The 23578-nt window shown below is 39.1% G+C and overlaps 1 protein-coding gene across 1 annotated transcript in view; it reads right to left on the reverse strand.

The window, feature by feature from the left end:
* dcc (DCC netrin 1 receptor) overlaps nt 1-23578 on the reverse strand; it is a 239746-nt gene that overhangs the window by 53637 nt on the left and 162531 nt on the right. Inside the window, 9 exon segments of the mRNA XM_051072616.1 lie at nt 4529-4580; nt 4582-4646; nt 5082-5305; nt 6396-6558; nt 12430-12495; nt 17935-17967; nt 18101-18295; nt 19117-19218; nt 22941-23079. Coding sequence (XP_050928573.1) covers nt 4529-4580; nt 4582-4646; nt 5082-5305; nt 6396-6558; nt 12430-12495; nt 17935-17967; nt 18101-18295; nt 19117-19218; nt 22941-23079 — 1039 coding nt within the window.

Raw genomic sequence — 23578 nt, forward strand, 5'->3', positions numbered from 1 at the left:
AATTAAAGTAGGTTTATACAGACAGGTGGATCTGTTTACAGGCAACTGTAACCACCATGAACTCTACTCACAGCGTGTCAGAATAGACAGGAGATGTTGAGGAGATGAAGGAATTTACAGAGCTGGTGCTATGGTGACTCTAAAATATACAGGGGAATGATGGAGCTGATGAGGGTGACGTAGATAAACAGTAACAGTAAGTAAGTGAGTTTTGACAGAGTGCAAGGGGACATACAGAGCTGACAGGAGTGAGATGTAGTTAAAGGGTGTGTGACAGGAGTGTGACAGCACTGAAGAATGTGTGATGGAGCTGTTGGGGGATATAATGGAACTGAGAAGGTGGGTGTTATTAGACTAAAATGTGTCTGTTCATTCTCATCCAGCTAAGTGGTTTCCTGGAACACAGATAGAGGACTGATTTAGTGATGTTAGATGAAATGATCCTGAAAAATAATAATAAAGGCAACATGAGTAGAGAGGTGACTGGCTGAGTGCTGATCATGTGACGTGAGATGTGCTGGGATATCTCCACTTTCTTCACCTCTATTGTTCTTATATGAGTATTATGAGTGGAATTTGATTATATATGACTGAGGTCATTGTAAAATAGCATAACAGTGTTTGGCACAGTCTTATTTAAATGATTTACCCTTGGTTTTACTGTTCAGATAACAAATCTCCAGATTTCCCGCTCCCAAGTCAGTGTAAAGCCAATTCAGAGATTTGTCTGTAAACACATTACCCTTATTAGAAAATAGTTCCTGAAAACATGTGTTAAGACTGTAAACTGTTAGACCACTTCACAGTTTTCCATCAGTTTCATTGTCAGGATTTTATGGGCGGGTCTGAACGGTGGTTTGATGACGCACTGGAGTCACCCCTGCATAACCCCACCCCTAAGACTGTAACCATTATAAACACAAGCGCTGCGTTAGCATCAGCGCTTCTCCTGCTTGTCTGCAGGTTATTATAGGTTTTGCTAGCATCTAATGCATCTTGCTGGATGCCAGATTTTGCAGAACAGCTCAGTCATTGCATTTAAATTTTCAAAGGCATCAAGAGGAGGTGGATGGGGAGCAGAGGAACACTACCAACACCCGTGTATGCAGTGACCGTTTCACTGAGCAATTTTACTGAGTTCGTGTCTTGTTTTTCTTTAATGGTACCTATTATATGTTGTTGGGTATCTTTTGTTATATATTTTATTATATGTAGGTATTGAATGCCTTAGTGTTCAAATTAAGTAAATATTTTTTTTTAGTCATTAGGAATGACTCTAACAGATCATAAGAGTTTCATAACAACTGGCACCTTCTCATCTAAAATCATCCGCCCTCTAGGAAAGTGAATCACTTGTACATGAAAATGATTTCATGTATAGGCTTTACCCCTAAAACTCAGGGTCATGAACTGGGTGAGTCCTGCACTTCTGCAGGTTTGGGCAGACGACTTGTTGCTATGTCAACAGCTGCAGATAAATTTCACTCACTTTGATCAAGAAGTGTTTCTGATGTGTGTAACAGAAATAAAAGAAGAAGGCCTTATGGAGATGACAGATTTAAGCAGCGTGATGGAACAGGACGGGAGTGGGATGAGAATTTCTGCGGCTGTTTTGGAGCCAAATGAAAAGCATATTTTTCAGTCCCTTAGTGGTACTCACTGCTGATCTTGGGCAACCACAGTTTTGCTCGTTTTAAGATGGAAAATATGCACTTCTGTGGCTCCCTGCGACCGGGAGTCAGAACTACTGCATAATCTCAGCAGAAACAGCAGCGAATTTCATTGTTGCTTTAAAACACAGCAGGTGTCTAAATACCACTAGAGCCAAAAGAACAACAAGAGAATGTAGATTTCCTTCAAACAGGAAAATACAAGTGTTCTACTCTGAACGGTATTTTGAAAACACTCAGACTTTTCTAGCAGACTGCTCATTTGATCACAACTTCAGCTGGTCCACAGAAGACAAATGAATATGTTTGTAGTGTTCATTTTGTCAGCTATTTTAGATTTAATCTTTGAGTCAACCTCATCCTTAGATTTGTACTCAGTCTTTAGTTGGCATTCTAGTCTCAAGACCAAGAATGAACATTTTATTTCAGTGAACTAATTTCAAATGGCATCTCATCCAACTGATTTTAGGCTAAAATAAAAGTGACAGGTTGTGTGACTAAGAATGCAGCTCTGTAGAGACGGTGTCTGGTCTGATGTTATCAATTTAAGCAATACATCCAGACATCAAGGACTGGAAAACAATGACGTCAGGAAAAATGCAACATTAGCAAAACCAATGCAACCCCTGCAATGTAGTTACTGTGATCTTAACTTGCTGTTTTTTATGCAGAAAGAAAAATGATAAAAACTCTTCACAGCAGGCCAGCAATGAATCTGACCCCAATAATGCTCAGTTTTGTCAGGACTATGCCTGAAAGGTGTCAATTTATTCTGTAATGCAGGAGGCTTCTTACTACTATTTAAATACATTCATAAAGGAAATATTTGGAGCCTTTTTGCATACACCCCTTGATATACTTAAAAAGTAACACAACATCTTAACATTAGGTCACCTCAGTTAGAAGTACTTAAACAGAAACCACAAGCTCCCTTAACCATGACTGTCCACCTTAAAGACATGTTTATTATTGTTACATGCTGGTATGCTCCTAGAGGTCGTCTTAATGTTACCATGATGGCAAAGGCTTGGTAAGCCTTCTGCTGGTAAGCTCCTATTATCTGAGGGTAGGGACAAGTTACCTACATAGCAGTTTAAGTTCAGTGGCAGAATGACAGGTGGATTATGTCAGTTTGAAAAAACAGTCTGTTAGTTTTGTCTCCTCTTTTTCATCACTGAAAATATGGAGGGATTTTGTTGAGTTTTTTTGGAATTTCTCCGTTGGTTGGGTATGCATTGCATTAACAGGCTTTCAAATGAAAGTTCTGCTGTTCAGCAGCCAACCGTCGCTACTCTTTTCACATTCTTTAGGTGATTATAGAAGAGCTGATTCAACACTGAACTTAGTAGATCAAATTTCCAAACAAAGAGCGTCATTCGTGAATGATCTGCATTCACAGCTGCTTTTACTGCAGTTGAACAGACATTAACGAACTTCACTTCTGGTCTGATTTAAAACCTCAATTATGACTGAACATCATCAGAGACTCTGCTGGAGTCAAACAAAAGCTTTAAACTCACACACACACGCACACATACATTGTAGCCCATCTATGAACCCTTTTACACACTGTAAATTGAAACATAATGAGGGTTTAGAGCAGCACTTCACTCTTCATTTTTTCTTCTTCTTTCTCCCTCTCTCTGTGCCTTCCTTTCTCCTGTCTGTCTCTCTCTCTCTCTCTCTCTCTCTCTCTCTTCTCTCACCCCCCCTGCTCATCCTCCTCTCCTCGCTCGCCCTTAGATCTTCTCCCTCTACCCTCTGTCCTGTGAGTCAGTCTGAAGGAACATACGGGCTAATTATCTGTGTGAGAAAGTGTGTTTGAGTGTGTAATTTTCAGTGTGTGTATATGTGTTCTCTCTTCCCTCAACTTCACTTCTGTCTTTGCTTGAAAGACATTTCACATCCTCCCACCCAGAGACAGACAGACAGAAAGGAAGAGAGAGATAAACCGTCTGGCCATCGTCATCATCCTGAGACACCCCACTCTGCAGAGCAGCAGTGTTGTTAAGACTTACAGAACATAATGTATACACTAAGTTGATGTTGATTTTGGTCCTTAGTTTAGGGGTCTGGTCGGGTATTTGTGGTGCCTGTGGGCAAGAGAGTGGATTCCCGACCTGAGACCGATGGGACCTATCATGACCTGACAGGCTCGGCTGGGTTTGGTCGGATAATTAGAAATGATGTTCTGGTTCGGGTCAGCCAAACAATAGGCAGCAAACATACTGTGTGCATGTGTAAAGAACAGCTGATGACACTGCATACTGTGTGTGTTAACACCTTTTGACAGGTATGTATAAGGTGTCCACACAAGCTGTGGCCATGGTAACAACAAAGCCTGGCAGGGTAACGCAAACTCATAGCCTCAACTTACATTAACTGTCAGGCTTGGGTCAGGTTCAGACATAAAAGCAGATTTCCTGTTAGGTGTGGGTTGGGCTCTGTTACTACCCTCTCAGACTATGGAGTATGCAGCATCGAGCTGGACTCTACTGTGGACCTATTTAGAGCACAAAAGCATCCCTAAAGAGAAAAGTTTAATATTTTAAGGAAATACTCTCACTGGAAGTCTTGCTGAAAAATTGTATGATAAATGCAGTCTTTATGCTAAGCTAGGTCAACTGCTTAGTACTGTAAACAGGTGTAGACAGCTACCCTGGATCTGTCCAAAGGTAACTCACATCAAAAGCTCACTAATTAACAAATAATAACTTGCTTGATATACATTCACTGAGACTGCACCATCCATAACCGATTAAAAAACAACAGCAAAATAATGTATCTTAAGCGCAACAAGTTTATGTTTAGCTCTGCCTCAAAACAGGTCACCATTTGCACATGGAAAACAATCTTACGTGTGTTGCTTGGTTGTGAGTCCATAGGAATCATCATTTTGCCTCGTGTTCCCCCTCCTGGCAGCCAGGGAGCGCTCCAGAGTGGAGATACTGCTGGAGGCCTCGTCAGCATCTGCTCCTGCAACATCAGAACATTTAAATACTACAACTAAGTTTTTAGAATTCACATTTGTTCTGGCTGTCAATATACAATTTAATAAATTAGTTGGCCAAATGTTTTCTATGGGGAGAAATTATTTAAATATTTTTACTTAATAATAATAAAAAAAAAAAAATTCATGATGAATCAGCTCATCATAATTAATCAAGACTCATAATGAGTTAAATTATTCAATTAGCACACAGAAATGAAGAAAAGCAGAATATTAGGTGCAGATACACTCAGTTATAAGTAGCATTATAATGTCTAAACAATGTGAGATTGACATGAAATCTGCAAGAAAGATTCAAAGATTAACAAATCAAAGTTAAATATAAATGTTTTTTATTCAAAATTCTAACATTTAGATTCCAAATAATTACAAAAGTGAATGAATAAATATTCATCCTGTACCCGAGTGGCTGCTCTTGCTGCCAATCTGACTCTCCGATTGGCTATGCGCGACCTGGGGAAGGTCCTGGCAGGACTGCATGGGCGAATCGTGTCCGGATGGGGCAACGCTGGGAGCTTTCTCCATGTTCTTCATTTCCATTTCCTCATGATGGATCCAGAGGTCAGGAGGTCGCAGGTCCTTCTGACTGCCCTTCCTCTTACTGGCACTGTGGCTTGCTCTCTTTCTGCTCCGAGGATGAGAGACACACAGGTCAGGAAGTCAGCAGGCAGGTTCAATGACTAATGATAGTGGACATCACACTGAACTATGCGTAGACTGCTATTAGAGTCATGTTGCTAGGCAACCCTTCAAATCCCAGCAGAGCATGAACACTCCTATTCATCTGTACCATAACAGAAACATGCATCCATCATAAAACCATTTGCCTTGCTCATTTATACTACACTTTGTACAGACGAGAAGAAGACAGTGAAAAACAGAGAAATGGGACTGTGAATTCCTGAGATGATTTCTTCAGCTTTCGCCTGTTTTCACCTGATGAGACTGGATTATAAAAACTGGATTATAAAATAATATCATCTGAAATGTCAAGAACTGGATTTCAAAATATTAAACATCTGGATTATAAACTAATTTTGACTGAAACAACATGAATGAATTTAAACTATTTCGATTTTTTCCACCATCTCACCCTGAATTTGAGGGAAAAGAAACATATATGGATGTAATCTAATCTTATCTCACTGATAGCTGATTCAGTGTCAGTCAGAGCTGCTCCAAGTTACTGCTAATGACAACACAATATCCTCCTGCTGCTGCTTCACATTAAAACCATTCAACCATTCTTAATGACACGAGGTGCACTCTTTATTGTGAAACAGTCACAGGAAACGTAATGTATTTTTCACTGGTTAGTGCTGACTGATATCAGTTATCAGCATCTACAAAAGGAGGTTATTTTTAGAATCAAGTTGTTTTTACTTTTTGCAGGAGCAGCCACAGTGATCTATTACAGGTGACAGGCTGCACACCTTCAACTCCTCAGTAAGGTAACCAACTTTACTCTGTTCTGCTGTTATGTGGAGAACTATCATGTGTAACATCAAATCAGGTCAAGGTCCTAAATTATTTTTGACTTAATGGGATTAAAAAGACAGAAAATGAACCCATTGCCCAAGTTTGGATAGTGGATGAGGACTCTTTTGAGATTCAGGCTCAATATAAAAACAAAACACGGACAGATCATTTACCATCTGCTTTGTTTCCCTGACAGCTGTTTACTGCCATCACACAGAAAGAATGAAACATCTTACTTTCTCTGCTGTGCAGAGGAGCGCCGGGTGCAGATGAGAGCCACAATGACGACCACAACCACCGTGATGGCTCCCACAGAAACCACTATGATGACTAGGAGGTTACTGTTCTTCTGAGGCGTGGCACTGCCGTGAGGCGGACGCATCTGACCAATGGGAGACTCTGAAATACACACAAAAGAGAACTGGGGATTAGAAAATATAAATAAAAAACATGGAACAAACAAACAAAGTGTTCCAATTTCTGTAAACCTGAAAGTGTGTCTTGGCTTTTTGACTTGAATAAGAGAAACCACCTTTTGCAAACTAAGAGTCCATTTAGAATCTGATTTTCAAATTAAGATTGAAATGAATAGCCAGTTTCAAATTCATTTTCATTCTCTTTATGGCAATGTTATGCTTAGCAATACATTAAAAAAACAGGTAATTTTAATTTTAAATTTTAATTAACTATGCATTTTTTAAATTGAACATGAAAATTCCAAGTCCAAAATAATCATTTTTATTATTCATTTTATCATACATCATACACACAGAAATGGAAAAATTACATTTCAATTTCCTTTAAGCACTTTGTTTTAATATTGGCAGCTAATATTGCACATTAAGATTTTTCCACATTGAGAAGTCACTGTATTCCTAAAACTGATTTGTTTATTGTTTGGACATTTCAACTTAACATTTCAGCTAATTATTTTCTATTTATCTAAACTCACATTTTGCGTTTTGAATTGTTGAGAAGTGAAGAGCAGATTGCAACTGAATCATGAAGGTAAGCTAACAAAGACATTTAATTTCTGTGATTCACCATATTGAAATCACTTAAATAATATATCAGCACATATGCAAAACCAATATACTTATTCAGACAAAGGAAAAATGTTGTTTTGGAATAATAGTAAAGACACACAGTTACAAAATTAAAGCCTGCTGAATGAAACCCAGAGTGGTTTCACTGGACTAAAAACAAAGCTGCTGTTGCTGTTTTACCAATCAATATGTGCGTGCATGTGTGTATGTGTGTGTGTGTGTGTGTGTGTGTGTGTGTGTGTCTGCGGCTGAGTGTATGACAGGTGTAAAGGGAGAAAGGGGAATTGATGACATGCTCTGTCATTCATTAACTCGACCTTGGAGCACAGAGAGAGAGAAAATAGGAAATGCAGGAGGAGCATGAAGTCTAGATGGAGAGGGTGTGAAAGAGAGAGAGAGGTGGAAAAGACAAAAAGGAAAAAAGAGAAGGAGATTATGGAGAGAGGTAAGAGACAGGGAAAGGGCAGAATGGTGGGTGGGAGAGAAGAGAGGGAAAAAAGATGCAGGTGAGAAAGATTAAGAAAAATGTATGACAGTGAGCAAGAGGCACTTTACCTCTTTCACTCTCTCTCTCTCTCTCTCTCCCTCTTTCTCTCTCTCTCTCTCCATTTGGTCGTCACTCTCAATGAAACCCACAATCCATCACAGCTTACAGCTGCAGCAGAAGCCACAATATTCTTCACTTTTCTTTTCATTTGTTTTTTTTTGAGTCAGATTTTTTTTTGAAGTCAGATATTTTTTTTCTTGAAGTCAGATTTTTTTTTTTTTGAAGTTAGATTTCATCAGCTTTCATCAGCTTAAAGCTTTTTCCCTTTTTCAAAACATTTTTTTCATTTAATTTCAAGCAGATATCCAACCCTCTGCTGATGCTTCTTCCTAGTTTCAAGGTGGTGCTTGAAGAAAGGTCATGAGGTCACTAAAATCAAAAGGGTTCAACCTCTGGGAAAATGAATGAATTAAAGAACAGAAAAATGAAAAGAAAAAAGCAAACAGCAACAAATACATCTTTACTAAGAACAGAAATGTACTTTACTTTGGTTTACGGGGTGAATTTGGTTTAAGGGACGTTTTTTCATCCTTTTATTGTCTGTAGATGTTCATTTCAGGTTCCATGCAGCCCCGACAATCTCCAACAATAAGGCACAGCAGGCTGTATTCAGCCTGAGAGGCAACACCTGGGGCAAAATTGATTCTACACTTAAAAACATGCATGTGGTGACTGTTTCCAGTGTTCTTTGAGGAAATATGTTTAATTGACTACTTTTATAACATGTACCCTATATTTTATAAACAAATGGAAGATTCAATATTTATGCACCAGAACTTTATACTGGAAAAAGCTTTGAAACATCCTTCCTGTTTGGAAATAAAACTGAAAATGTTTTTATATGTGCCTACAATTTCCTTCTAACTTCTCGGGAAGTTTCTTAGAAAGACCTATGTTATTTGTATGAATTATAAGAAAACTGGAGAAATAGAAGGACAATATAGATGGAAAAAGATCTTCAATGTGACAATTACATATAGCCTGTGCCATAATGGCAAATACAATCACAACACCCACTAATACTTTGTCATCAAACTAAACTAAAAACTAATTCTAAGTTTTTACACTATGAAGTACAAAAAAGAGATGATGACAAATGACAGGAGCAGCAACTGACAGGAAGTCAAAACTGACCCTCAAGCAAACTGCATGCTACTGATGATGAGGAATATTAAACAACCTCTGCTGAGATGCCCTTGAGCAAGGCACCAAACCCCCAGCAGCTCAGACAGAGAGTGCAAAAATCCTAACAAAGCCAAGGAAGAGAAGCTGATCAGATACAAATAAACTCAACTCAAACAATGCATCAATGCATGGATTCTATTTTATATATTTACTCTTTGTAGACTGGTGCATGAAGCCCATAGCACTGAAGGGACAAATCAAAGATCAACGGTCGCTAAGGTTGGTGTATGATGATGTCTGCAGTGGCACATTGCGATGGATGATGAAAATGGAGGTGGTTAAATGATGTCGTCAGCAGTATGTCAAATCACTTGTCACTGATTAATGTTAGCTCTGTCAGTTACTTGAAGACAGGTCTAAATTAAACTTGGCTGTTGTTCGGTTTGTGCGCTCTCTGCATGCAGCTGTCAGTAATACTTTGTGAGGGAGGGACCTCCACACTGTAACACCACTGTAAAACCACAATGAAACTGTGGCATTCTCCAAACTGAACATTGATTCATATCATATCAATAATTTATTATTTATTATTTTAAAATATTTTTGAACCATGACCTTCAGTATCTGGTTCAAGAAGCTCATGAAAAATATTGTGCATGCAATTAACTAGTCTACAGCTGTGTTTTCAGGCAGATGCCCAATAGGGCCACTTGAAGGACTTGGGTGGGGGTCTAGGCCAAAAACACTTGATCAGGGACATCACTAGAGGCAGGTGCAGGTCAGGTAGATCTTTTATCTTTGTGAATAAGTTGAAATATGCTTTCACTTGGCAGTAAGATTGAAGTAAGACGTATGATTAAATAAACTGTTTTTACTTCAATAAATCAGGCACAAGGAAGAGTTATAGTAATCCTTCATTTTAGCACTCTCTGGCTGATGCTCCTTAAAATACATATTCGAACAGCTCAACCTGACCCCTGGGGAAATTCCCACAAATAAATAAGTTTTCCTACATTAGAGACAATGGAATTTTAGTGTGTGTGTGTGTGTGTGTGTGTGTGTGTGTGTGTGTGTGTTTTGCAGGGTAAGCCCCACTGTTGGTGTGGATTGGGGGGAATCATCCTGCTGGGCTCAACATTGTGATGACTGTCAGCCACCGGCGACAGACGATGGCATTGGTCAAACCCTAGTCAGTTTTAAAAAAAAAAAAAAAAACGCTTCCTCTATAGAGAAACCAGAGGAGGGAATTACATATCAACATGGCTTTAATTTAAACATCACAGACAGTTGCCTGTCAGACAGAATGATGGTCAAATTTTGAACATATCATGTTCTGTTTGAGATTTTATCCCATCAGCCATTATGGGGGAGCCATTCTTAAGTATTAACATCTCATAAATGATTCCTGATGATGTTCAGAGGTACAAACGTTCTCTAACAGGTTTCCACTTGACAAGATGGCTGATGCAATATTAAACCATACTGTTGGTATAAAAAAAAGATCTACTGGTTGATTTATGTATGAGATGCTGCTATTGGTGGAAAAGTGTACTGAAGACAGTGTAAAAATGGATGTTTGGACTGATCACAGTCTGAACTGAAATATGTTTAGAGGTCTAGCTTATACACATGTTGTGGCACCATCCGTTCAATAACTATACAACAGATTTGATAAGATCCTAAGCCTAGTTTTTTGCCAGTGCCTGTGGTCACCAAAATGTGTGTATATAAGCATAAATACAAGTAATAAATGATGACCTTCATCTTTGTACAAATGTGAATCTTTTCATGTAAGGTTAGATGTTGTACAGAGAGGAAAATGTGTGTTATACCTTTTAAGCTACTTAAGTGAAGTTTCAGGGGAATAAGAGGGTTCAAGATGTTAATGTCTTCCACTGAAAACTCTTTTGCACCACAAGTTTCTGTTGCTTAGAGCTGAGATATTTTTAGCTTTAATTGCTTGGTGCTTTGAGCAGTATGAAGCTCTCAGCCCCGTCAAAAGACAACATCAACTTCTCTAGAGAAAATGAGGAGAAAATGAAAGAAACTAGTAATTCAGGAGCCAGCTGGATTGCGCTATTCCTGGACCTCCAGCCTGCTCAGACATTGTCAGGCCGGATCGGATCACCGGACAGACCATAAACGTAGAGACCTACAGAGCTGCTGGGAGAAGACAGAGGTTGAATCTTCTCCTTAGGTCGTTTTTCAAGTGAGAGGAAGCTTTGCGACATAAAGGCCGACACCGCGTTAAAGATGAAATACTGTTGAGCTGATGAACGAGGCTTCGCCCTTGCCGACCCGCCATAAAGCCGAAGGAGGGCGGAGGTCAGAGGGGGCAGATTTATGATCGCCTCCGGCAGCAGCAGCAACAGTGCCGACAAAACGTTAAGAGTCCATCTTAAGATGCGTGCACACACGCACACACACACACACATCAACATGCTTCACTGTCCTCCAATGAGACAGTGAATCACTGCCAGCTACAGACCCTGACCTCTGACCTCTACTGTGGAGGAGGGGTAAATGAGCAGTTTTTCTTCAAGTAGAAATGAGAGAAGACACTAATATTAAACTATACTATCACTATAGTTTTAGCTTAGCCACAGTTTCAGTGTTATTAATAGAAGCAATATTAGTATTAGAATGTATTTAGTGACGTATGTTCATTAGCAGTAATCGTAAGAATTAATATTGTAAGTATTAATATTAGGATTAACATGAGTATTATCTTTAGCATTAAAATTTGTATGTTAGCACTGGCATTTATTAACATTATCTTGAGTATTACCATTAGCACTGTGCAAGTATGCACCTTGTGTTAGCACGTTTGATGGCTAGCTTTAGCTTTAACATTAGTTTCTCTGTTATCAATAGCAATAGCCCGGTATTATTATACAAGCCATATTCTGTCAGTGCAACAAGTGCTTTTAGCATTACTATTATCATTTGTATGAGAATACCGATTAGACCTTTACCTTTAAATTTGCATTACTTATCATCCTGAGCATTATGCTATTAAAGTTTGATACTGTTAGAATTGTATTTTTGTATTATCAAAAACCACAGGCTCATATTTTCCCCTACATCAAATTATTATAAACATTACTGTTGTTGTTTTTGTCATGGTATTAAAAAGTTGAGGATTTATATGCCACCACACTCTTTTAATCCTGTGTCTCCATAAAGAATATTATTTTCTCCAGTTTGTAAGCACACTGATTGATGGTAAGATATTGAATCTAATTAATTTTTCCTGCTGGCAGGAACAGGAAGTAATGCTAACAGACTGTAAATCAGCGAGTTGTCAGGACGCAGCGAGTCATTAAAGTAAGTTTAGACATGACTGAGCTGAGTGATCAAAGAAAACAACTGAGTTGCTCTGATGATCTAATGATGCTCTCTCTCTCTCTCTCACACACACACTCCACCTCACACTCCAAGCTCCAGGAGATTTGGTGTCACTTCTGTATCAAGTCCAATAATGAATCCAAATGTAATTCTGCTTTCTGACAGTCATGGAGAAGAAACAGTTTGTGTCTATGTGTGTGTTACCGTTGATGCTGCTCTTGTCAATTAGGTTGGTGTCAGATGGCCAGTAGGAGTGATCTCCCCCTCGACCTGGAGGATGAGAAGTAAACAGCAACATCAGAAAAGAACAAAAAAAAGAAAGAGAGAAAACACCAGAGAGAAAGAAAGAGAAACTCAGTCTTTTGCAGATGGAATAGGGGGATCAGATAGAGAGATTGGTTCCTTATTGGAAATAAATAACTTTAGATGATGCACGTACACACACGTGCATGTCCAATGTGTACTGTTTGTGTGTAGTTCTCTCCTGAGGGTCCATTTAGACCAGATCCTCAGGTTTTATTGACCTGCCTGGATACTAACACTGGGTATTTGGTTCCCATAGTAACGAATTTGTTGGCATCTATGCCATCAGACACCTGAAAATAAGCAAGACTAGACCACTACAAGGGCAAAGCTAAAAACTGCCAAGAGGTCTCAGACCCACAGAAGCCCCAAATGTGTTTATATATATGCTGCTCCTTCTCTTCATTCACTCTCTAGCTTACACGACCACCGTTGCTGTCTCTCTCTCTCTTTCACCTGCTGAGTGGGGGTGGAGGGGCCAACTTTGAATGGTGTGTTTACAAACAGCAACCGGCAAATCCTGCATATTACACCTTTAACTGCTCCTGGTAATTGCTACCTCTCTTTCATTCTTAGTAATATAGAATATATTGTGTCCATTGTACAGTCGGTGTCTCATCTGTGCAACCACTATACTGTATAACATCTTTGCAAATTGTATCTACTTGATTAATATTAATCTCAAACAACACTGAAACATGTTTTTGGCAGGTAGTTTTTATGTTTACAAAGCAGCAGGTGAGTGGGTGAATTTGGAACACTGAAAGAGGAAATTTGAACTGGAAGTCAGAAGCAGGTCATCACAGAGCCTGGAAACTGATGATCAAAACCTCGACACATGTCTCCCTCCAGGAAACTGAATCCAAAGACCTCCACATCTCAAATTCACTTAAAGCCAGATATGATACATAATTCTCCCACATTTTAGAGCTAAGAGCTGCTTTGTTCCTCTTCTGCCATCCAGCAGAAGCTGCGGAGAGTTTTGGTGCTTCAAAATATAAAACACGTTTGATGTTTTCTTGCAATTTGAAGTTACAGAACCCAGTATGATTAAAGATAGCAGTAGTCTGGCAATGTGTGTGCATTTAACAATGTGTATATGTGTGTGTGTGAATGAGTGACTGTATGTGTGTTTACAGTGGAAGGTCCACAGTAACAGGGCTAAACATCAATCTTTCCGTCCCCCCTGACAATGCTTCTGATTTATATGGAGAGGGACTGCAGTGTGTACATGTGTAGGTACCATATGCACGCACACACATGCACATGCACACACACACGCATCTGTCAGTCACAAACAGCACCATTTAACACAATGCCACTGAGGCTGAGTCTCTCTGGTTCAGGGTCCCAACACCTGAATCACTTCAGACTGTGTTTGTGGACAGCAGCAAGTCCCATATCATCTCTTTGTATTACATACTATATACTGGAATCTGTTTGGAAAAAAATACAGGCTTGTCTCAAATTAGAAAGAAATCAAACTTGCTCAGTTATTCACAAACAAACAACAGGGCCCAGGTCATGTGCTTTGTGAACTCAAGTATCTTGTGAGTAAATATGAGATGTTTCATCCATTGATGTAAGCCATTAAGTGCTAATATATAACCGATTTGGTCCAGACTGAAATATCTCCAAAAACTCAGGATGAACTGTCATGAAACTCTACCATGCAAATTTTCACTCATTTCATGAAATATCTCAACATCTACTACAGAATACGGCACACATTCTGTACAGATGTTCATGGTTCTCACATGATGTATTCATCTGACTTACAGACGTATCTAAAAGATTTTGGTGATCCCCAGACATTTCTTCATGCACCACTCGGAGGTTGACATTTGTAGTTTAAAGTGAAATATCAACAACTTTTAGATGGATTATGATTAAGCTTCATTCATATCCTACTCAGGATGACCTCCAACAACTTTGATAATTTTTTAACTCCTAATCTAACACCATCCTGTGATCGAAATTTCAATTTGTCCAGTATTTTGGTTTAAGGCCAAATAACTGCAAAACTATTGACAGTGTAAGTTACATGTGGCATGAAACAGAAGGCAAAAACAAGAGGGTAAAATGTTTATTTTTAAGTTAAGTGAGCAAAGCAGCTGAGAGAGTGGACATGTTGATGATGCTCTCGCCTACAATGCTTGATATTATTCTGATTTGAGACCCAGCATTAGTCTTGTTTGCTGATGATGTAGGCTACTGCTGTTGGTTTAAGACCAGACAGTAGTGGGCTGTGCATTTCACACCTAGGCCTTCACTGGTGTCCTTCCTGAATTAACCCACCTCTTCATGCCATTATGAAACCATCAACAATATACAGAAACACAGTATAACAGAACTTTGTATAACAGACAGACATGTCATGTAGCCAGAATAAATGCTATTACTGAAGCATTGCTATAAAGACCCAATTAACACAATTCAACAGGTCACTGCAGCCACAGCTGAGCCACACACATCATCTCCAGCAGAAGCATCAATATTAACTCAGAAAATGACAAAGATGTAAACAATAAAATATAGCTGAAATGTATTTTACTCACCGAAACTGCTGATTATTCTCAGCCCTAAAGCCAATTAAAACTTGTGTGAGAAATACGAGTGGGCAGACTCGTCTTTCAGCGTTAGCCTCCATAGTGACAGAAAAGGACTTAAAGCTTGGAACTGAGACTCACAGATAACCTCTACAACAGAGTCACTGAACTCCTCCTTGTCGTGCAGCCATTGTGGGTTCAAAAACAGCTGTTAAATCTACACTAACATGTTTTAGCTTGAACTAGTAGCTATAGATGCTGGTTTGTTAGCCCTGACCAGTACGCTCTCTGACCGTCCATCCAATCAAATGACTTGAAAATGTTGGTGTTAGCGAAGGCCTGCTCGATGGCCCTGGCCTCGCCAACTCAAAATCTGATTGATTAAAGGATCCGCGAAGCAAGTTTCACTGCCGTTCATTTTAAATTACCGGAGCCTGCACTGTTGATTCTGAAGGCCCCAAGGCAGATTTCTGTCAACTTGCAACACAGGCTGAAATCTGATTGGATAAAAGCTCTAACATAAACAGACTGTATCTTAAGCAGCGTAGCCAAGAGGAAATGAGATGAAGAGAATAGACTATTGGAAACAATTAATACATATAGCATTAATGAAAAAATATATAAAAGTATAATTCAGTGATTGTGACAGTGTTTGGCCAGCAGAGAAGGCCTTGCTGACCCTGACAGCCCACCACTGAGACCAGAATACATTGGGGCTGTTTGCTGGTGTTGGCTAGGAACTTCAAATGATGCAACACTATATGATTTCTGTGCCTGACATGATAAGAGTTTCTGTGGGAATCTGCTTCAGAATGATACTAACACTATTTACAGTCAAAATTCAAAAGCTTTGAAAAAGATCAAATTAAACATTAAAGCTACAAAATCACCCATCATGTTCTCTGAGCTGCTGTGAAATTTCAAAGTTTCTTGAAGCAAACTAAAAAAGTTTTGAGTGTTCATTAGCATCATGTCCCCTTCTGCTTGCTGTTTGCTGCTGATGATGAATTGAACCAGAGAACAGAGTGTTAATTATGTCTGAGTTAATTTGATGAACTTAAATATGGTAAACAGTTCTTTTCCATCGCCTCTCATATGTCCGCATTAATAATTACAACACCCATCCTCTTCGCTTCTCTCTCACTCTCCTTTTATTTCTCTCTCCCAGAAGAAAAATGATTTTTGCCACGCAATGAACAAACGACTTTCCTTGGGCTTGATGAGTCAGGGCTGTTTGCATAAAGTGAAAAATAAATTCAATTAAGAAGAAAATGGAGTAACTTCCTCTGTTCTCACATTTCTCTTCTCCGTCTCTCCTTCTCGTTATGCTGAGATTTCAGCCATCATCACACCAGGCTCATCCCTCATTTCATCCCTCCTCCCTTCATCCTTCTTTCATTCCTTCCTAACCTTTTCTTTAACATTCTCTCCTGCTTACTGCTTTCTATTCATCCTTTTTTTTTCTCTACTGTCTTCCTCTCATTTTCCTTCCCTTCATCCTTCTTTTCCTTTATTCAGATGATAGTGGTTGAGGAATCAGATTAATGTGGGATAAATGCTCGGTAAGGTCAGCCTCCGTTCAGTTAATTAAAATGAGTGTAATTGCTGGCACAGTTAATCCACCTCTGTACTTTTTTGGCTCTATAATACTCCTGCATCACATGGGCTGGTCACTTTGTTCCAGCAGTCAAATGTGCAGAATCGGACTACTCCTTCTTTTCATTGTAATATCTGTTCCAGCTGTTAAACTCTCAGGCATTTTGTTGATTTGCATAACATGAGTTTCACATTCAGGCGTGAAATTACAAACAAGCATGTTGCTAGTTATAGCCTAGTCTATCTATATGCACATAACCTCTGAACTGTAAATCACAGCAGAGAAATTCTTTTTGTCCCTGAATTCTTAGATAGAAAAAAAAAAAGAAAACATTTGAACCCACAACAGTTGTGTGCTAAAATGTAGATGCTAGGAGCTAGCTTAAAAGTGACTAGCAACAAGGAAGGATGGAAGGGGAGATTACTCAAGCCACGGCAACAGGCAATTAATGAGTTTACATTACATAGGGCAAGAGCATGGGTTCTTCATTCTCCCTCTGGGCAGTGAAGTGGCCCTCTGAGCATTTGACCTTTGATTTGGTGAACGTCGCTGTAATTTGTTCTTGAATATGTGATGCAATTCAAGATTCATCTGCTTATGTTAAGCAACATTATCTATTCGACATGCAATCTCACACACATCACGTTTCCTTCTTGATTTGAAGGTGGGAGGAAAAATAAAATGAAAAGGAGATGAGGAAGATGGAACATGATTTGAAGATCACAAATGATAAGTAACATCAACCATTTCAAGATCAAAGATAATTTAAGAAAAACATGACAAGGAATTCAGATAAAAATGAAGATGATAACTAGTTAAAGAAATGACTGTTACTTGTCAAATTATAGATTATTTGGAGATGATTTGAACATCAGACAGAATTGGTGGATAATTTGATGTGAATCAGAGATGATCAGATAAAAAGACATGAAATGAGAAGACGGTTTGTAGATCAGAGTTAATTAAATGAGGATTTTAACATTTGAAGCTGTGAACTGTGTATTATAGACAATTTGATGAGAAAATAGATGCAATGATGATTCAAAGATTAAGGATGATTTGATGATGACTAGAAAATCAGATGGAAAAATTATGGGAGGATGAGACATGATGACATATTTCCTTAAAATTGCAAATCATTTGAGATGATGCATGTCTTAAAATTCACATGCACACACACACACACACACACACACACACACACACACACACACACACACACACACACACACACACATACAAGTAGGGAAAGAAGCCAACCTTGATCATTGGCCATCTTGTCTGGATGTTCCACTGAAAGAGAAACAGGGAGTCAGAAAACTCAAAGGAATGCATTTACAGATAAAGCAGGTCTTGATCTTTAGTCACACAAACACAAACACAAACACACACACACACACACGCGCGCATACACACTATGACAAACCTTTGGCTGTCCTGAAGTGGATGGGCTCAGACAGCGGACCAACTCCTTTAGCATTCTTGGCCTGAATCCTGAAGTAGTAAACCGTGTCAAGGTTCAGGTCGACAACCTGATGGGTCAGCCGGTCGCCGCTGATTGCTTCCATCACCCAGTCATCTATCGGCATGTTCTTATCCAGTGTGTAGTACAGGATGTAACCTGTCGGACAAGAAGCCAAACGATTGACAGGGTTGAAAACAAGATCGTGTTCTTATGCAGCATGCGGTGTGAGGCGATTTCTTTCTCAGGAATATATAAAAAGTCAGAAGAGCTTAAAAAACATCATCATGTTCGTCTGTTTGTAGGAAAAATGTTAAATGTGTTTGGCAAAAAGATTCAACTCATTCTCAATGTAACATGCTGAATTTAAATTTCCCATATTTGTATTTAAGGTGTGATATCAGATTTGGGACTGTGAGAAAAATACAGCTGTAATATAAGCCTAGAGAGTGTATGAAAGAAGTTTTATTACAGAATAAAGACAGACAGACATTTAGTGGTAAATGTGGTATGTATGGAATTTAAGAAAAGACGGAATTAGACAGAGTATAAAAATATAAAAATATGTGTGTTGTGCTGCACTGTGCTGTTATCCCTGCAGGGAGCATTTGAATCGTCCTCTGGGACGCTGCAGGAGCAGCAGAGCTTGTTAAAACATACAGGTTTACAGCCGAGCTGATCGCCCAAGAGGAAGAGAGAGAACAATAGAACAAAGTGTGTGTGTGTGCGTGTATGAATACACAGGATACTCTGGATACACAGAGCCACGACTGAATTCTTGTACTTTCAAACGCTGTTATCAATGTAAGAGATAAATGTTTTGTTCTGCTTTAAGAAATCTGACAGATAATTACTTTATTAACTGAACAGTAATCAGCAGGTTCATTGAAAATCAAAATAACTGTTACCTCTGGTGAATAGAGAGTGTGACTTTGAATTTTGTATACCCTGTGATTTGGTGTGTTTAAGTAATCACTCACCTGTGATTCGCCCGTTAGCCTCCATTGGTGGTTGCCAGCTGATTAAAATGGCGCGGGGTCGTCCCTCACGACTGATCACTGTCAAATCTTTGGGAGCAGGAGCTAGGAGCTGTCCATTAATGCATAATCAGGAAGAGGAGAAAAAAGCAGTGTTAAAGGTGGTAGAATGAGATGAGAGTGAGGTTCATTAATTTAATCACAAGATTATTTTCTGATATCTAGCAATCATGAGTTGATGGCATACTGTAGTTGCAGGTAACCAGTGCTTGTTTCATGCTTTGGTCAGAGACACCCACTTTCAGGCTCTGTCTTTCCTGCACTCTGCCCAAACAAATCTTGAACCTAATAAGAGAATTCCCTGAAGTCACTTACTGATTTAAGATATATGGTGGTTAGGTTATATAGGCTGTCTTTACACATACAACATCTGTGCTAGTTTTTCTCCATATTACAGCAACTACATTGGTCTATAAACATACAGCCCGCAGGAAAAGCTATTTTTGTGGCTTCAGTTGGCAGAAGGGGACACAAACACACACACTTCTCAAAATGAAAAAAGCATCTTTCATTTATGTTGTGAAGTCTACAGTTTCACAGTGTACTGTTGCTGTCCATTCAAATACAACAAGTCCATTGCAACTAATGCAAGTAACAGAAGACTTTTCTGTATTTTGGGGAATAAACTTAGTTATGTTCTTGCAGAGACTAAAGGAGAAGATAAATCTGCTTCGTGTCTGTCCATTAAGTATGAGGCTATATAGCTTAGAGTCTATTAGTTTATGTTAGCATCAAGACTGAAAGTAGGGGGAAACAGCTAGCCTCCAAACTTAAAACAAAACTAAGAATCCAATGTTAGGAGCTCGATGAGGCTGTACTTAGGTGCACTGGTTTGACCTAAATGTCTACATGCTAACTTGGTAACTTGGAGTCCTGTTTCTGTGCCACTACTAGGTAATGACAATGGAATATTATTCTGATTTATAATTATGCTTCTGCTAATGTGCTCTTGGGCTGTTAGCTTCCAATGATGCTCTGCAGTAACCTCCCCAGGTGAATTTTGTTTATAGTGTCCATTGATTTTCTTTCTCAGTCAGATAGTCTCTGTTTTTCTTTTCTCCTGGCAGCTGACTGGATTTCATAAGTTCTAGAAGCCTTCATATCTTTGCCAATGATAAAAACATACCTATCGTTGGATGTAAGTCTTAATGAATGTGGGTTTTCCCAATAGTTTATATTGTATGTGGGTTTGGTGTGACTTTCTTGAGTTCCAGTAATCTGCAGTGTTTGAACTTGAGATTTGTGCAGAGGATAATTTCCATCACTTTCCTGAACTGCCCTATTGCATCACTCCTGTTGGGAGAATGTCAAGCACTAAAACTCACAGCAGGGACTCAGGCTTTTTTCTACTCAACTGTCACAATTGAAACTAAGTGGCAGCCGCAGCAACTTCATGTGTTTCCTGGTTATACATATATGCGATTAATGACAATTATTTTAAGTTTCACACCAGGGCAAGTCTCAGCGTTTAATGAAACCACTTGTTAAAAGTGACACAATGTGCTGGAGGAAATTAAAAGTTCCAGCTGAGTGCTGACATTTTGTACTTCTCATAAATACAGAGGGAGACCTTGGGAACATACAGTGTGCCTATACCTGTCAGGGAAAAGTAGCGGTTCTAGCACTCAATACTGAAATAATTACAGCTATCTGCAATTTATAATCAATGCTACTGAGTGGTTGACTACTCTGCCTGATCTGCATCACCAAAAGAATAATTTTAGGATTTTTTTAGGATTCAAATGAGACATCAACCTCTTTCCAAAAACAGTGAACTTAAATCTCACAAAATTATTGTTCGCACCAATTGAAGGCCCTGAGCACCCACAGAGGGTTGTTCAAGTACTCTGACTGATTTGACAGATTGGAAGTGGGCAGAGCTATGTTGGGAACTGCACGAAGGCCGTGCCATAAATCTTCAAATTAAGAGTCATTGGTGACAAGTTTATTTTGAAAGGTGGATGTTTAATGGGTAGTTTCCATTTCTAAGCCCATAACCTGCAGGGTCCCTCAGGGTAACATCGTGGAACAGTTATTCTTTTATTTATAAATGATTGAAAACCTGCCCTCTTATGTGATTGTTGCATTGAAAACATCACATACAGATAAAATTGAAATAGAGAATAATTTTATAACTGAGCTGTAGAATATTGAAATGTGGCTCTCTGACAGCTAATTATGAGTCCCACCAGTAAGGATGTCAGATCATATGTAAGTAATTTTGGAGGACAGTTGCAAACATTATGTCATTTCATTTGGAGGACTTGTAGGTACTTTAAAATATCAGCTCCCTCAGGAGGACATGGCACTGGAACAACCCAGCAAAACTTGTCTAAAGACTCAATTCTTGCCCGGCACAGCAGCACAGAGTTATGAACTCTTGTTGGGACCTTAGTTTAAATCCATTTTGACTGTGCTGACACCTCACAACTCATCAAAAGCAAGCTTCAGATTGCTCAGAAGTAGTCTTCAGCCACAACGGCTCAATCAGCTTTTCAATGGTGTTGGCTGGCAGATCAAGAGTGAGACTGCGTTACAATGGAAAGGGTCAGTAACTTTTCGCTAACGTGTTTCCAGGGAGCAGGAAAATCCACAGCATCTGTCCAGTAGAATTTCACTGACTCTGTCTCTGGTGAGAGGTAAATACAAACATATAATATAATGTCACTCAGCTGGTGTCTTTTAGACTCAGTGGGTGATTATTTCTAATAGTAAAGCAGAGGTGTTATGAACTGCTGTAAAGGCTGTTTTCAGTGTTTTGTGTGTCCAGACTGGTTGATGACTGCAGGGAATGAGTGGACTCAGTCCGTCTGTTCGCTATGAATGTCAATGTATTCCAGCAGGCCCCGGGGAGCCAGCAGGGGTAATGTTGTTCACACTTAATTGGATGACAAATCCGACAAACATGATTGTAAACATCCTGAAAGGGATACCTTGACATTTTGATTTCAGTCTGTGGTTGGGTTTCATTGTTGCAGACAGTTGTCGTGTTATTGCAGGGGAGAGTGGGGGAGTTTCACCACAACACCTCACTGAACCAAAATATGAGTTCTGTGTATTGTGTAACACCTTATTAAAAGTAATTACTGTTCAGGGTGGGGAAAGAAAAAAAGTTTGGCACCCATATTGTTTTGGTGAACCTATGTTACTTGAACCTGACCTCATTCAGTCTTTCCCTGTTTTTCCCAGAATTACTTTAAAATCCCCAAGAGAAATGCTGAACTTTTTTTACATTCAGTTGGGTGTTTTAGCTGTTGGTGAAAAACAAGAGATAGAGTAAAAGTATATTAGAATTGAAAAAAAACTAAATGAGCCACCCACTTATTTTTAAAATCTAAGACTAAACACAATCTTGAGTGTAAAAGTTAATCTTTGAACAGTAGTTTTGACAAGAAAATACTTACCTCAAAGTCCACTTAATGATGGAACAGTTAAGCTACAAAGTAAAGCCGAATTGTATCATACAAGTGTACAGTATGACCAAGCCAAACAAAATTTGCTGCTGCCTCCTTCAGCACCCCACCCTATGACCCATATGTAATCTATCTGCACCTGATTCAGTACCATTATATGTTTGAGGGGATTTGTTGTACAACAGAACCCTCATTGCTGTTGAGATTTCAGATTCAGACTTTTCAGGAATTTGGGTTAAGGTTAGAGTTAAGTTTAGGATAGAGTTAGAGCTAGGGCTAGAGGATGTGTTAAGCCAATGGGGCTCTCACAAGGATAGAAATAAAAATATAAGTGTGTGTCCATGACAGACATACCTGCTTCATATGTTGTGGCGTGCGCTGTCATACTCCATGTGCTGGACTTGCGACCTTTGGTTACCATGACAGCAAACTCATACATGGTGTTTGGTTTGAGGCCTGTGACGGTGTGGCTGAGTGCTGTGGTGTCTGCGGACTGGACACACAACACATTTGTAGAATTAAGATGTTTCTAGAATAAAACTGAGGGAAAAGGTAAAGTTGTTTATCAAGACAAGAGCTAAACTACTGTTACAATACAATACACACACACACACACACACACACACACACACAGTATATATGTACATATATGTCCTCATATTTCCTGCCTGTTTGTGGGGACAGTCAGCCTGTCCTTGTGTTTGTACTTTTTATTATTTATTTCTATTACTTTGACATCAGTAAATATTAACAAGCCCCTGTGGCTGCATTAACTCTGTTTTCACTTTAAGACCAGACTCCTGTTTGTCTTTGTGGCACCAAGAAAATGTCTTATTTTCAGAATCTGATGGAAAGAAAAGGAGAAAGACTTCTCTCACTCTCTCTCCCTTCATCTGTGCTTTATTAAGGTGAGCAGACTGTCTGCCCTTGTATAGATTTCCTATTTCCAGTGTTTTTGAAGGAGAGTTCAGATTATTGTCAAAGTTCTTCTG

Source organism: Lates calcarifer, linkage group LG9 (genome assembly GCF_001640805.2).
Source record: "Lates calcarifer isolate ASB-BC8 linkage group LG9, TLL_Latcal_v3, whole genome shotgun sequence".
In the NCBI taxonomy this organism is placed as follows: Eukaryota; Metazoa; Chordata; class Actinopteri; family Centropomidae; genus Lates; species Lates calcarifer.